At 39.2% G+C, this 15639-nt stretch overlaps 1 protein-coding gene across 1 annotated transcript in view; it reads right to left on the reverse strand.

Moving 5' to 3' along the window:
- Positions 1-15639, reverse strand: part of LOC114615574 (ATP-binding cassette sub-family A member 8-B) — a 74311-nt gene that overhangs the window by 16964 nt on the left and 41708 nt on the right. Inside the window, exons 19-25 of the mRNA XM_028761269.1 lie at positions 11166-11364; positions 9523-9689; positions 7885-8018; positions 7042-7179; positions 5196-5303; positions 3763-3936; positions 3254-3367 (exon numbers count right to left, since the gene is read on the reverse strand). Coding sequence (XP_028617102.1) covers positions 3254-3367; positions 3763-3936; positions 5196-5303; positions 7042-7179; positions 7885-8018; positions 9523-9689; positions 11166-11364 — 1034 coding nt within the window. The remainder of the gene's footprint in view (positions 1-3253; positions 3368-3762; positions 3937-5195; positions 5304-7041; positions 7180-7884; positions 8019-9522; positions 9690-11165; positions 11365-15639) is intronic.

A 15639-nucleotide genomic window follows, 5' to 3' on the forward strand; every position in this document is an offset into this window, starting at 1 on the left:
GTTCTCCAAATTTCATTTCTCCATTTTTGGTATGTGGTGTGTGTATAGTGTGTGTGTCTGTGTGCGTGTGTGTGTGTGCATGCTGTGTGTATGTGGTGTGTGTGCCTGTGTTGTGTATGAGTGGTGTGTGCGTGGTATATATGTGTATATGGTGTGTGTGTATGTCATATGTGTGTGGTGTGTGTGGTATATGTCAGGAGCCATAATAGGACAAGCTAATAATTAGCAGTTGATCATCCTGAAGTGGTTGCCTCGGATTATTATCTGCAACAAGTGTGCCACATCAGCAAGGCTATGCTGGACATATTTTAGGAAAGATCCTGCTATGAATATGCTTTTCTTATTATTGTTATTATTATTAAACATACATAACAATCACTAAGCAATAGCTCCCTTTGGAGCAGATCTCTGCAGACCCACGAAGATGTACTGTCTCGTAGTGATGCTATATAGACAAATAGACGACTTCTTAAGTCTTAATGATGATCCTATAAGAATTCCTAAAATTATATCAATGATTATTAAGCTCTTTTATAGTAAGACTGCTATTAAGTCCCTTTCTGATAGTCAAAAATGCTATGAGAACTCTGCCAGTCTCCAAAGTGTCATCAGTTAACAGCACTTAGATAGTAACCAGACTCTCTCTTGCTCAGAGCACATTCCAAAGTGGTTGTAAAACAATTAACCAAAGGTCACTAAAAGGGAACTCACGATTTATTATAGGTGCTAGGACAGAAGAGAAAATATTGCCTGGGTTTATCTATATAAAACTTCACTGATTTCTTAGTTATAGTTTTAAACCTTCAATGAACCTGTGGAGCTAGACAGGTGATGGATGTTTAGTCAGATAATTACTCCTAATGGATATGCATATAAACATTCTCTGTTGTAAACTTCTATTTCAATTTATGATTTGAATGTTGGTGTGAGCTTGTGATGAACTTTGTAACATGTGATCAGGTACTCGGAATGATGTAAAAGACAAAGGGACGTTCATTAGCGACTCACTTTCTCTTTCTCACTCCTCTTCTCTTCTCTTCTCTTCTCTTCTCTTCTCTTCTCTTCTCTTCTCTTCTCTTCTCTTCTCTTCTCTTCTCTTCTCTTCTCTTCTCTTCAGTTTCTCTCTCATTCTCTCTCTTCTCTCTCCTCTCTTCTTTCATCCCTGCTTAGATTCTCTCCACTCAGAATTTTTCCTTTGTTAGAATTTTTTACCTTTCCCTATTTTGTCTCTCAGCTAGCTTTCATAGGAAACTTTTTATACTTAGTAATAAACTACAATAACTTCTTTAAGTGTCTTTTAATCCTGCGACCTCAAACCAACAGACCTAAGTTAGAGCCTGGCAGTGCTTGCAGAGAGAGTACTAAGGATATTTGCCTAATTCTCTGCTGTCCCTGGGCGGAGGTGCTAGTGCCAGAAACTGCAGTTTCTGGCCTCAGAGGATCAAACAGATAGCAGGTCAGCTACAGTAGACTAGTAATTAAACTTTAGCAACAGTAACGTAGAGAAGTAAACCCTATTAGGCAGCAACCTTAAATATCTCGTAAAGCCCAAGGCTTTACCCCGAATCTCGTAAGACCAAGTCTTACCCCCTCCGACGCTCTTCCAATTCCTATCCCCCTCGGCTGCCTCAAGAAGAACCGACATGAGGAGAAGAAAGATCACCTTCTCCTCCCACCAAGCCGGGGCTGGCTCCCGGCAGGTATATGTGTGCATGTGTGTGTGGTGTATATATGTAGTGTGTGTGGTGTGTGTGTATGCAGTGTGTATGTGGTATATGTGTGGGTATGTCACGTGTGTGTTGTGTGTGTGGTGTGTGTGATATGTGTGTGGTGTGTGCATGGTGTGTGGTGGGGTGTGTGTATGTGTGCGGTTTGTGTGTATGTGTGTGGTGTATGTGTAGTGTGTGTATGTGCTGTGGGTGGTATATGTATGCATGTGTCTATGGTGTTTGTATGTGTGTATATGTGGTATGTGTGTATTTGTGTGGTGTATGTGTGTGTACATTTGCATGTGTGGGTTTGCTTGAGCCTGAGCATGACAAAAACAAAGGTCATCATTTTGCTAGGTTGATTAGCCAATGAGCCCAGAGCATCTACCCATCTGCATTCTCCAGCACTGGGGCTACAGTCACAGAAGTAGCCATCTCTCTCTCTTTTCAAGCCTGGGTGTAGGGAATCTAAACTAGGTTCTCATGCATAGCAAACATTCACACACCAACCCACCTCCCCGGTCCTAGGTTTTACTTTTAAAATGAAATTTCTGCTTCCATCTTCTTAAACAGCCCTACTGACTATTTTCATAGAACTTACTATAGCTACTATTGCTTTATTGTCTAATAGACACCTAAGATGGAAAAGAATGTAGATCATTTTTATTATGATGAGTTTAATAAATTGTTGATTATAAACTGTAATCTTTTATAGCTCTGTCAGGGATGACACAATCTATTTTTTCTTGCAACTGGCCTTTATTTGCAGCACACTATAGATGTCAAGAAAATTTGCTTAATGAATAAAATTTACTCTTTGCCATCATGAAATCACTGGAAATGACTATGTTCATATACTACATTTGTGTGTGTGTGTGTGTGTGTGTGTGTGTGATTTAGACAAAAATGTGGCTTTGTGGGATTGATCCTCTAAGGGGTTTGAAAAAGTAGTTTCTGCTTTTTCTAATTAATTTAATTAATTTATTTGTGTGTATATGTGTGTTTACACACACACACACACACACACACACACACACACACACACACGAGTGCACTGTGTATGAAAGCCAGAAGAGGGCATCAGATCGCCTAGAACTAGACTCACAGGGGATTGTGAGTCACTTGATGTGGATGCTGGGAACCGAACTTGGGTCCTCAACAAGAGCAGCAAGTGTTCTTAACGGCAGAGCCACCTTTCCAACCCCAGTAGTTTCTACTTTTAACGATACCAGTAACAGAATCTGTAGTATGGCAAATTGCAGAGGTCTTTTTAATCACTTCACTTTCAGGGAACATGCAGATGATCTTCTGATTTTCTCCTTCTAAATCAATATTTTATAGTTTTAAAAACAACGTGATCTTTTAATGAAAGACAAGTACAGAAGAAATAGGCTAGGGGAAAAGTGCAGATTTCTAAAGCTATCTATTCTTGAGGCAAATGTAAATAATTGGGATTGAAAATATTAACGACTACTTTACCTAAGTCATAAAGTATTAGCTTAGAAGTTTATATTGCATATGTACAATAAATGTAACATACTTACAATATAGAAGCCAAGTGACCAAATGCCGCTGTTTTTTTTCCCCTTGCGAGAAATGAATGAAATCACGTATGTTAAGAAGATCAGGGATATGGCATAACCAACAGAACATGGGATCTAAAAACAACAGGAGTGTGAGTCTCAGAGAGAGACAAATGCGAGATAGGAAAACACTGTCTGGAACAGTCTCTCCCCTGCCCCTTCCCTTGCTCTGGCCCTGCTCATCCCCCCCCCACACCCCCCACTCCGCCCCCGCTCCGCCCACCCCCTCCCCCCCCAACCCAAAGTACACTGTATCTGTCTTCAGATGCCCATATGAGGGTATCAGATCTCATTACAGATGGTTGTGAGCCGCCATTGGTTGCTGGGATTTGAAATCATGACCCACCGAAAGGCAGTCGGTGCTCTTAAACCACTGAGCCATCTCACCAGCCCGGAACCTTATAGTTAGCACCTGGCAAAGAAAGCATTGCCCGTGAAAGCAGTTTGCATTTATAAATTTTTGTACTTACTTGTATGACGTGACTTATAATAGAAAACTTATTATCTGGGAAGCGTAAAAGGTAGTCCATTAAGGACATGAAGAGGAAGACAAAGCAGTACAGGGGAATGTCCACCAGTGCCTGCCCGAACCAGTAAGCTGAAGGGAAGAGGCCGGAGACCCGCAGTTGGAACCAGGCTTTGTTCTGTCCAGAAGAGAGCAGAGACACAAAGTGTGACTTCAGCTTGAATTTTAAGGAAATGTAGATTGATTTAATGAATATTTAATGTGGAGGTGTTTTTTTTTTATAACAACTCTGGACTGTAGTGATATAGTGTACTACCCAGGATGAGATGTGTAGATGATTGACAGATGTAGCTACCAATCAGCTGCTTTGGTGAAAGTCACGCTGAGGTTCATCAAATATCTGGGAGGTACACGAAGAAGACTTCCTATACTCAAACACCACCATGAGTGGGCAGGGACTTACAGGGCTGGGTGTGTGAATGGAATGGAAGGCTTATCTATCGAGCAACCCATTTCTCATTGTCTATACAACTGTAAAACTGCACATATAAAATGTGTATGTAATACTATGTAAGTGACTTGATTTAAGTGTATTTTTTTGAGACAGGGTCTAATATAGCCTGGGCCAGTCTTAAATTCACAGTGCAAGATCCTTCTGAAGCTGTTATATTTGATTTTATGTAGTCCTGAGGACTAAACCCAGGACTTCACGCAGAGTAAGCAACCACTCTATCAACTAAGCTATACCTCAGACCTCTTAGTAATTTAAAATACTATCTATAACAGAAATAATTATATGATAAATATAATTACATATGCTATACACCACATATGTGATTATACTTACATTCTATACTCAGTAATTTCTAGCTATTGCATATAATATATACAAATACTAATACATAATTGTATAATATACAGTTGATATATTTTATATTCTATAAATTATAGACAGCCAAGAATCATTTGAATCAGAAAAACAGTATAAGTTGGAATTTACAAACTGTCATTTAAACGTTGGAAGTTTTAAAATACTTATTCTGATAGATATTCTATTGTATTCATGGTCATCTAGAATTTGTTTATCAATTTATATCTGGATGGGCATCTAGGGACCAGCTTGCATGAGAGTTTTGGTTTTCCAACAGCAGAGACTGGTTCATGCCAGTCCTTTGAACCAAAACCCATTTTGGGTAAAAGAGTCTCACTTCTCTGATCACTCACAATGTCAGCCACTGTTTTTACTTTTCCGTTTTGCATTTCATTTCGTGTAGCTGCATGACTGTACTTCGTTAACACATGGAATTATTTAAACTTATTAGTTAAAAACTGCATCATGTGCGTGTGTGTGTATGTGTGTGTCCATGCAGTCACTATACTTTCAGCTTCTAATTTAGAAAGTAACTCAGGTTCTAGTTACTCATAATTTATTATTACCTTATAGTCTGTGATGCTGCTCATGGCGATATAAGGAGGGCAGGCGGAGATCAGAGTCAGCCAGAATGCAGTCTTCCCCAGGTATTCAAAAGGCGCAGCAATTCTGTTCTGAAAAGGAAAAGCTGAGTGAACAAATTCTGACTTTCTTTTCCTGGCCCAAATTTTAAAAATCCTAAATTGATTGTATGTCTTGGGTGTCTGTGTGGATCTCCAAACTTTTCATGGTCCTTCCAGTTTGTAAGATTGACTTTAGACGCCTTCACTTCATGTTCAAAACTGGCCAGTTAAGAAACTTATTCCAGGAGCATGCATCAATCAAAAACATTACACAGTTGGGAATTATTAACAATATATTTTTGTGTCATTCATTCTATGATTTAATGTGATGTTAGGTAAATACATGTTAAGTCAGAGCTGACATCCTCAGTTTCCCAACTGATCTTTAAATATCTCAAATATGTTAGCTGGGCTCAAGAACCATATCAAATAGTAGGCACTTCAGGAGGCCAGATCAGAACTGGTTGGTGATCCCAAAGTAGAGATGGAGTGTGAGGAGGGGATGTGAAAGAGCCACGTAAAATGCTGTTGGTTGTAGCCACTGCAACTCCCTTCAAGAAAAGGAGATGCATGAACTCTCATCAAACACAAAGCCATCATCACTTTAAGATACACACAGCCATTGCTTGATTAAACATATGTTTAACTACAGCCATGAAGCCAGAGAGCTGAATGGGAAAGAGTCAATGTTGATCTCAGATATTAATTTATGTGTTTAGGAAGTAAGTTAGTAAGCGGTTACTGTGTCCAGGGCTTATCCCTGGGTCCCAGGTACTTAAGGACCCAGGCTCTATTCCCAGCACGCACAAGATGGCTCACAATCATCTGTACCTCCAGTTTCAGAGGATCCGATTCCCTCTTCTGGCTTTAGGGAGCACACAAGTGGTACACAGACATGCATTTAGGGAAAACACTATATAAAAATCTGTTCAGAAATTAAATAAAAAATATTTTTGAAAATGCAATGTTCCCTAAATCTGTAAGAGGGAGAAATATATTAAAGAATCTTTCCAAAAGATGGTTGCCCAGTTTCTAAATACGAAGGGCTGTCTATGCTCAATTGCCCAGGCCTTGGGTTAGAAATACATTTTTTTTTGTCCATGTGTATGGTATATACATGCTTGCATGTGTGTAGGTATGGGCAGAGGGAAGAGGATAACATGGATGTTTCCCATTCTTTCTGCATGTTACATATTGAGGCAGGGTCACTCATTAGAACACAAATACAACTTGACTACTTAGCAGCTTCCTGGGGAATCCCCTGTCTCTGCCTCCTAGGCACCCATAGCTGCCATGGCTTCCAGGCTGAGAAGTGGAATATTTTTTCCTTTGCTCTGTAGTTGGAGAAGCCAGTATAATAGGTCTAAGGTAGGCCAAGGGAGTTAATATTTCTGGCAGAACCTGGAGTAATTCTAATGAGGATAGTCTGAAATTCCCATCTGAGCTTTGTCCAGATTTCTTTCTTCAGCAGCATTTATAAAAGTAATGAGTCTGCCCCCTCTTCCCTGCCCTCCCTCCCATCCCCTTCTTTATTTCATTCTGTTTGTTCATTTATTCATATTGATTACAATGTTGTACACTCTCACTTTTGTCCTCTCTTCTCCCCTTTGGAGAATGTTTTCTTTGCATCTTTTAAAGCCCAGAGGTCTTGAAAGGCCCTGCTTTTCCAAAGCCACAGAAGCCCATGCAAATCCAAGTCCTGGCTATGGTTTTAGTGGACTCCAAAAGACTGTGATTCCAGGACGTTAAAAGATGATCTGGGAGGATGCTCCAGCGGACTTGAACTTACCTCGAAATAAGTGCTTCTGTCGGTTCGGATTCGGGCTGATGGTTTAACCATTCCAAGTAGCCCATTGCTAAGGATGTCCATAAGAACCGGGAAACAGTTCAGTCTCTTGGTATTGCATGCAAACGAAAAGCTGTGGTCCTAAAATATAACAAACAAAATCTCCTAATTATCAAAGATCTTCGCCTTTTCCTAAAGGAAGTCAAATTTGGGATTTTAAGTTACGATGATGTGGTTGTTTCTTGATATGGGGCTCATACCCACCAGCCTCATATTATGGGAGTCGAGCACTCACCAATGAGCTACACTTCCAACTCTAATGACATTTTTAAAAAATGGTTTCAGATAATAACAAAAGAATCCCACAAATGCTGTGAGCAAATTGCAATCTCAAAAATAAACAAAAAATGCTGTGTAAATAAAAGCAAACCGTGGCGTATGTAAAACAAGGCATGTTTGAAATAAAACAAAACCATGTATTTGATCTGCCAGCTGTCTTGCTTAGGGCTAGAATCATGTTTTAAAGTATTTATTGTCATAGACAAAACAGCATTTCTAAGATTTATATGGTATAAAATCTATAAAGGGAAATATGAATTTCCTGGTCTCAAATATAACATCAAACATTTAACTTGAATAAAGTATGCATTTTGCCATCACACATGGGTTTTGTTGGCAAACATGATAGAAGCAAGAATCATATTATATCAATGAGTAAAGTCCACCAAGCAAAAAATATACAGCACTTGCTTTTGTTTCTCTTTCTTAGGCTGGAGACCTGAGTATTTTAGGGCTATCTTATCTTTATACACGTTGGTGGAAATTCTGAACTAAAGACCAACATACCTTCTCATTGCCAGACACTATAATGGCTCCATTGTAGGATGGGTCATCTGTGCCATCTCTGGCTCCAGAAGCATCGACTTCCAAAGCTATGTTCTGGCGCTCCACAGAATGGATAAAGTCGTCAATGCTTGCCTCTAAGATATAATTCAAAATATTAGGTATTTCAAAGCTAGAGAAGTCCATGCTAGGTTTTATAGCTCAGTGCTGCAATATGTACTTTCCCACTTAATAATGCCCTTGCTATGGTGAATTAAAAGTCAATTTGTTGCTCTAGGAATTTACACTACAACAAATGTATTTAGTGATAATATATAAAACTCTTTCATACCATATGACTCTTGAAATAGCCTTTTCCTCCTAGAATCTTGCAATGAATAGCTATGATGTTTTTAGTGGCCAGTAATTTCTAATCACTACTGAAAACAGAGTTCACTATTACGAGATTGTTATTTGATTTTCAAACAGTTCCTTGGTGCGGAAGGCAGCCTGGTGAGGTGAGTAACTTTGCAGAGCTTCTACCCAGATAAGCAACCAGTGTGTAACTCTTGACACTGTCCTAAGCATGTGCAAAAAATGAAGAAGCGTATACTTAAGAAAATCTACTAAAATTGCCAAGAACATTTCTCTGAGAAAGTTAGTGAACATGCAAGAAGAACGGCACCACAAGCCATTAACAAAACACAAATAGAGAGCAGAAGAGAAAAAAGGACTGAGGAGATCATTCAGTCAATAGTGTGCCTGTTGAACAAGATGATAATCTAAATTCCATCTCCAACATCCGCCAAAAAATCCAGATGTGTTGGTGTATGTTTGCCATACCAGCATTGGCAGGCAGAGACAGTCAGATCTCTGGAGCTCATTGAAGAGGAAGCATAATGAGTTCAAGTTTCAATGAGAAAGAGTTTTAGTAAGGTGGAGAATGACTGAGAGAGAGTTTTAAATAATAAGGTGGAGAATGACTGAGGGGAACATCCAACATTGACCTCTGGCCTCCAAATGCACACTCATGCATGCACACTGTTATTTACAAAGACATGCACGCACATAAATAAACAACCCACACAAAACAGAAGATATCACGTGACACGTGTGATATTTATAAAAAGTCAGGAATGAGAGTCATCCTAGAGGTGTAGGGATTTGAACACATACATTGCTAGCAAACACACACACACACACACACTTACTTTGAAAACAATTTGGTAGCTCCTTAAGAGTTACATATGCATATAAACATATGCATCGTATGATCCAACAATCCCACTTCTAAGAGGATACCCCAAAGAAATGAAAAAAATATTTACAAAAATATACATGATCACTGATCAAAGTACTATTCATAATCATTTGTACATGGATGTATCCAGTTACAGGTGAATGATAATTACAGTGTGGTATATATACACCATAGAATACTACTTAACACTATCTTTAATTACACGATTAAAATGAGACTATAAGGTCCCAGATATCTTTATGGTATTTTTGAATGAAGTGTGTTTTTAGTAGATTCTCCTTTCCCTTGTCTCTGCATTCTGCTACCTTTGATCTTCCTTAAAACCTCCCCATCATAAATCCTTGTTCAGCGCTTTAAGGATGAAATATAGATACATATGTGAATTGGAAATATGTTATTACCTGTCTTATTGATGATCAGTAACCGAGTGAGCATGCCCTGGGGCTGTTGTCCAGGAGCAAGGAAGTACTCATGTGGGGAAAGTTCCCAAGTGTAAGTGCTTTGAAGTATTTTCATTGTGATACTTTCAAAAAGAAGAGGGCAGATGCCAACTGCCAGAATCAAGAGCCTGCAGAGAATAAAGCTGTCACCATGAGCATATTATGATTGATCTGCTAATCGCAAACATTTAATGAGGAACTCTTGGCCTATATGTTTTTAAAAAAAGAGTTATCTATTTATTTATTTATTTATTTATTTATTTATGTATATATTTAGTGTATATATGAGTACTATATCTGCATGTACACCAGCATGGAGAATGACTGAGGGGACCAGCATGCCAGAAGAGGGCATCAGATTCCATTACAGATGGTTATGAGACACCATGTTGTTGTTGGGAATTGAACTCAGGACCTCTGGAAGAACAGACAGTGCCCTTAACCTCTGACCCATCTCTCCAGCCCTGCCTATATTTTAAGAGTGTTTTGTCCCTCTCCCACTTCTCAATTTGAGGGGACAAACTGTAGCTTTACTCTTGGATCACTTCTCTTGCTCTTCTTCCCTTGGGTATCCCATACCACATATCTTGTGGGTGTACAGCTCCACGATCCAGACACCCAGACTCTGCCTATCTCTTGTGAGTCCTGTGTGATCCTCCACCTCTCTGCTGGTTAATTCATCACCAGCTCTTCCAACAGTTTTCTTCACATCTACTTCCCATAGTTTCCGATTCTATAATGACCACACGATCTCGTTATTCTCCAGACTTATATTTTAATTAACTTACAATTTATTCTAAATCATTATCAGTTATTTAATAATATAATCAATTAAATGCATTAATTACTAATAATAATTTTTATTTTTTTCTTTACTCCATGTTTCAAAGAAGTTAACAAATCCTAAAATACTGCCATCAGATTTACTACTTTGAAACCTTCCTCCATCCCACAAAAGAATAGACAGAGAGTAATAGACATGCACATCTGATATTCTCTTCTGGACTCTACATGCATGCACAGGTATGTGCACCCACACATATATGTGTGTACACACACATACATATAAATAAATCAGAAAATCCAATAAAAATGTAATTGTCAAAGAAAAGGCATTTATTGATGGGTAAGGTATCATAGATCTCGTAATAGTAAAGGAAGATGACGAGTCTCCAAATCAGGGATGCTCCCTGCTATGTACAGAGTAGGAGTGGATAGCAAGTTGCTGCCACTAAAGAAGGCTAGCGGATGCCGTGACATCTAGGCAAGTGCTAGTAGGATAAGCACACAGCATCAGGACTGAGGCACTGATATGTGGGTCCTTGGAGAAAGGATCCCTTGCAATGTGTCAGTGATATCCCATGGAGAAGAATATGAAATGCAGGAGATATGCAAGGAAACTTACATCACCTCAGCTTTTCCCTTAGTATTGTCTTACAGACCTTATAAACTCCACCATCTAGTCTTCTAATAGATAATAGCTAGGACCAATGACCAACCTAGCAATGGCACTTACTTAGCTTTGTAGAGTGTTTTCTCATCTTGTACCACCTTTGTTATCTTTAATGTTACGTAAGAGAGCTCAAAAGCATCCTGATACTTACACAGATAAGAGCTTTTTCCTTTCGTGCTTTAACTTCAACAGGCGAACCTTTGCAATCGCACAGGTTTGCTGTCTCCAGAGAGCCATACCGTCCATCTTCTTCTCCGTTTCAGTAACTGAAGAGAGAGTCTGCTCCATCTCTATAAGCCTTTCTGCGTCTCCAGATCTCTCTGTTTGTCCTCCTCCCATGATGTCAACCTCTGCAAAACACAGAGGAGGCAATTAGTAAAAACCCACTTCAGAAATGCCTTGCTGCAACTACTGTTTGAGTACATTTTACCAACGCTCTTGTCTTCTGTACTCCTCCATACATAATACAGAATCACTGGCTACTCCATTGAGCCAGAAGCAGAAAAAAATCCATTGATCGAACAAATACAGGAATTAAAAAGGATATTTTTGTATACAGAAACAATATAAAGGGACTTCTAGACTTGAGGTGGCTGCTACTCACATTGACTCACAGTAGCTGTGGTTATGTGCACAAGGTCAAGCTGGTAAAATTCTGGTGTGGATGGAGGAGAGACTCATGAAACCCCAACCCCGACTGAAAAGCTATGGACAGGTGATGGCAGCAGAGGGAGTGAGAGTCAATATTCTTGGTACAGCTACTGGTATGTCAGCCATGCTCCGCCCATGGATGCTCACACACCCATTTGCATCTACATAGCACTGATTTGACTAAGGAAGTTATTAATAACAACAAAATGAGATGTCAAGTTGGGAGGGAGACAGGGCAAGGAGCAGCAGAGAAATTGGGAGAGGTAGTGATAGGTGGGTATGATCAACACATGTTGTATAAATATATAAAACCTTCAAAGAATACTAAATTATTTAAGATGTAAATAGTGTGGCAGACATAAAAAATTAAAGCTAAAATACATTGAATAGATGTATTGGATTATCTAAGAATAAAACTTTTTTTTTTAAAAAAAGAAAGAATGAAATTTAAATACATAAAGAGGTTTGAAAGGTGTTTAAACCAGGTCCTGACAGTATTCACGTGTACCTTGAAGACATAGTAAAGGAAGTAAACATGCTGCAAACCATAACTTTAAATGAGTTAGAAGCCTAGTGCTTAACTATAATAGTTTTTGCTACGGAGACTTAAAATTGATTGAGCCCTTTTGCCTATTCTCTAGCATCTCTAGCTACCTAGGATGATCTCCAGAAAAATGATGCTCAAATAAATCTGAGAGCAAGCTTTAAAGCACACACTTGTAAGTGGAGGCACAAACACGGACATAGTGGATAAGGACATTGGGATTTTTAACAGGATCAAAGTCATGCTGAAAGAATAATTGGCCCCATCAGCCAGTGGAAACAGATGCAGACACCCATAACCAAACATTAGATGAAGCTTGGGGAGTCTTGTGAGTTAAGTGAGTGATTGAGGGACCTGAAGAGGACAGAAACTCCACGGGAAGACCAACAGAGTCAACTAACCTGGACCCTTGGGGGCTCCCAGAGGCTGAACCACCAACCAGGGAGTGAGCATGGGTTGGACCTAGGCCCCTTGCACATGTGTGGCAAATGTGCAGTTTGGTCTTTATACGGGTCACCCAACAAGTGGAGTGAGGCTGTCCCTGAGGCTGTTGACTGCCTGTGGATCCCATTCCCCTGGCCTGGGCAGCCTATGTCTGGCCTTAGTGGCAAAGGATGTGCCTAGTCCTGCAGTGACTTGATGTGCCAAAAGGGGTGATACCCAGGGGGAGAAGGGGAAGAGGGAACAGAGGGAGGAGCTATGTAAGGGAGGACTGGGAGGAGACTGGGGGGCTGATTCTTGGATGTAAAGTGAATAAATAAATCAATAAAAAAAGAATATTTGTGTCTGGGAGATGGCTCAGTGGTAAAGTCGTTTTCTAACAAAGGTGAGGACATGGATTCAGATCCTTGGAAATTATGACAAAAAACAACAACAAAAAAAAAACAAAACCAAACCGAACCGAACCGAACCGAACCGAACCGAACCAAACCAAAACAAAACAAAGCAAAAACAAAAAAACCAAACACAGAACATGTGATGCTTGCTTGTAGTCCCAGCACATGAAATAGGAGACAGAGACAGTTCTATCCCTGGATCTTGCTAGCCAGTATGTTTAGAATAGAGTAAAACTTAGTGATGAATGAGTAAAGCTGCCTCAAACAAAAGTTAGAAGTCACCAGAGGAATGACTGGGAAGGTTGTCCTCTGATCTCTATACTTACTTGCACACACATGTACACCCAGACCCACCACACACATGCATACCCACATGAACACATGGAAAAGAATAATTCAAAGATATCCTCTTCTATTTAAAGAGATTGATCTCCATATTTCCAAAGTGGTAAACAACTCTGAACTCACTGGATGAGAGTGCAAAGTAGCTGCCTTCGTCCTTGGGACCAATGGCATCAAGAAGAAGCAGAAAGCAGCCTGATCCCACAGACATGTTGTCTGCTGCAATTGAATTACATAATGTCCAAGTCACAAAGTGAGTTTACATCATCTACTGATTCTTTCCCTTGGATCCTTCACTGAGTGAGTGGGCATAGCACAAGAGCTCTGGGTGGGAATGAAAACCATCATGTTTAAGTGCACAGGGTCACCTCCAAAGTCTCACCATCAAGGCATACGGTCTGTCTTTGTGTAACTCATCAGATCACCGAGGGTCACTCTTGGGGCAAGAGGTAGAAAGTGATATACTGAGATAAAATGGACCTAGCCTGGGTATATTGAATGGATAGTTAGAGGAAATGATGGCGGGAAGAGCTGAAGGCAGCAGGTCACATCATATTTTCATCCAGGAAGAAGAGAGCAATGGATGTTAGGGCTCACCTTGCTTTCCCCTTCTTACTCAGTCCAGCCCAGGAAAATAGCACACTTCACATTGTTCTTATGTCAATTAGCTTAACTTAGATAACCTCTCACAGGTATCTCTAGGAATTTGCTTCCATGAGGGTCTGGATTCCATCAACTTGACCATCAAAATTGATCATCACAGGGAGAATCAGGTTAATGCCTTATTAATTAATTTAAACAAGAAAATGGTGAGAGGCTGTTTCTCTTGCTGTGGAGGGATTTGGTAGTGTGGGCTGTACATCATACTGAGACCTGCAGAGCTTTATCAATGTTATAATCCTAAGGCACACAGAATGCAAAAGCCTGATTTTACCTTCAAATAATTCAATATTGTGAGGTGGACAGAATACGATAAAGAGAGAGATAGGTAGATGGGGAGAAAGGGAAAGTAAGAAATGGTAACAAGGTAGATAAAATGAAGCAAAGAGGGAAAGAAAGTTTTTTGGTGTATTTTCTCACACACAGTATCTCCCTTAAATCACAGAAATTTGCTCAAGAGGAACCATTTAGCCATCTACACCAGCAGTCTCATAGAAAGTGAGCCATCCCACATTCTGGCATGACTTTCTTCAGTCTTCTGGGTTTTTTAAATGTAATTATGTCCAAGATACAGTACAAATTATGAGATATGTGAAGAAACAGGAAAATGTAACTCACATGAAAAAATAATTAAACTGAGTCTTGGTACAGGTCATTTGTCATGTGATTTGCACACTGGGATAATAGTAAGGGTTTTTAAAATAGCTATAATAAGTAGAAGACGATATCTACTGAAAAATATGGATTCCATTGACAGACTGATGAGTTTCAGTAAAGAAAGAAAACTACAAAATGTTAAAGGAAATGTTAGGATAAAAATATCCAGCCTCGGTAATAGTTTATGTGTTGGGTTTCAAAATAGAAATAAGCCTTTTGGTATTTAAGACCGGTAAACAGACATTTTACAAAGGGGAAAAAAGAATAAAAATCTAATCAGAGAATATGATATCTATGAGCTGGTACTAAATGTGTATAAATTTTTTCCTTATATGGTGGTTCACATAGATTTATAGTTTCTTTTTTTTTTTTAAAGTATTAGTTTATTTGATTACATTGTTGCTAATTTCACACACACCAGAAGAGGGACTCAGATCCCATTACAGATGGATGGAAGTCACCATGTGGTTGCTGGGAATTGAACTCAGGACCTCTGGACGAGCAGCCAGTGCTCTTAACCACTGAGCCATCTCTCCAGCCCTATAGTTTCTTTTTAAAACAATACTATTTGAGATTTTCTCAAGGTTTTGTGAATCTGTTGCCTGATACATTATATTTGTTTTCAAATTTTTTGTTCAGTTTAAAATTCACACACAAATATAAAAACTAGAAAGTCCCAAACAAGAAATACTAGTGAATGCCTTTGGGTTAAATATACATTGTATTAGATAAATGTGAAATAAATTTTTTTTGAAGAGATACTGTGTGTGAGAAAATACACCAAAAACTTTCTTTCCTTCTTTGCTTCACTTTATCTGCCTTGTTACCATTTCTTACTTCTCCTTTCTACCCATCTACCTATTTCTCTCTTCCCTGTCTATCTATCTATCTATCTATCTATCTATCTATCTATCTATCTATCTATCTATCATCTA

This window comes from Grammomys surdaster, unplaced genomic scaffold, assembly GCF_004785775.1.
Source record: "Grammomys surdaster isolate TR1022 unplaced genomic scaffold, NIH_TR_1.0 126906, whole genome shotgun sequence".
Lineage (NCBI taxonomy): Eukaryota > Metazoa > Chordata > Mammalia > Rodentia > Muridae > Grammomys > Grammomys surdaster.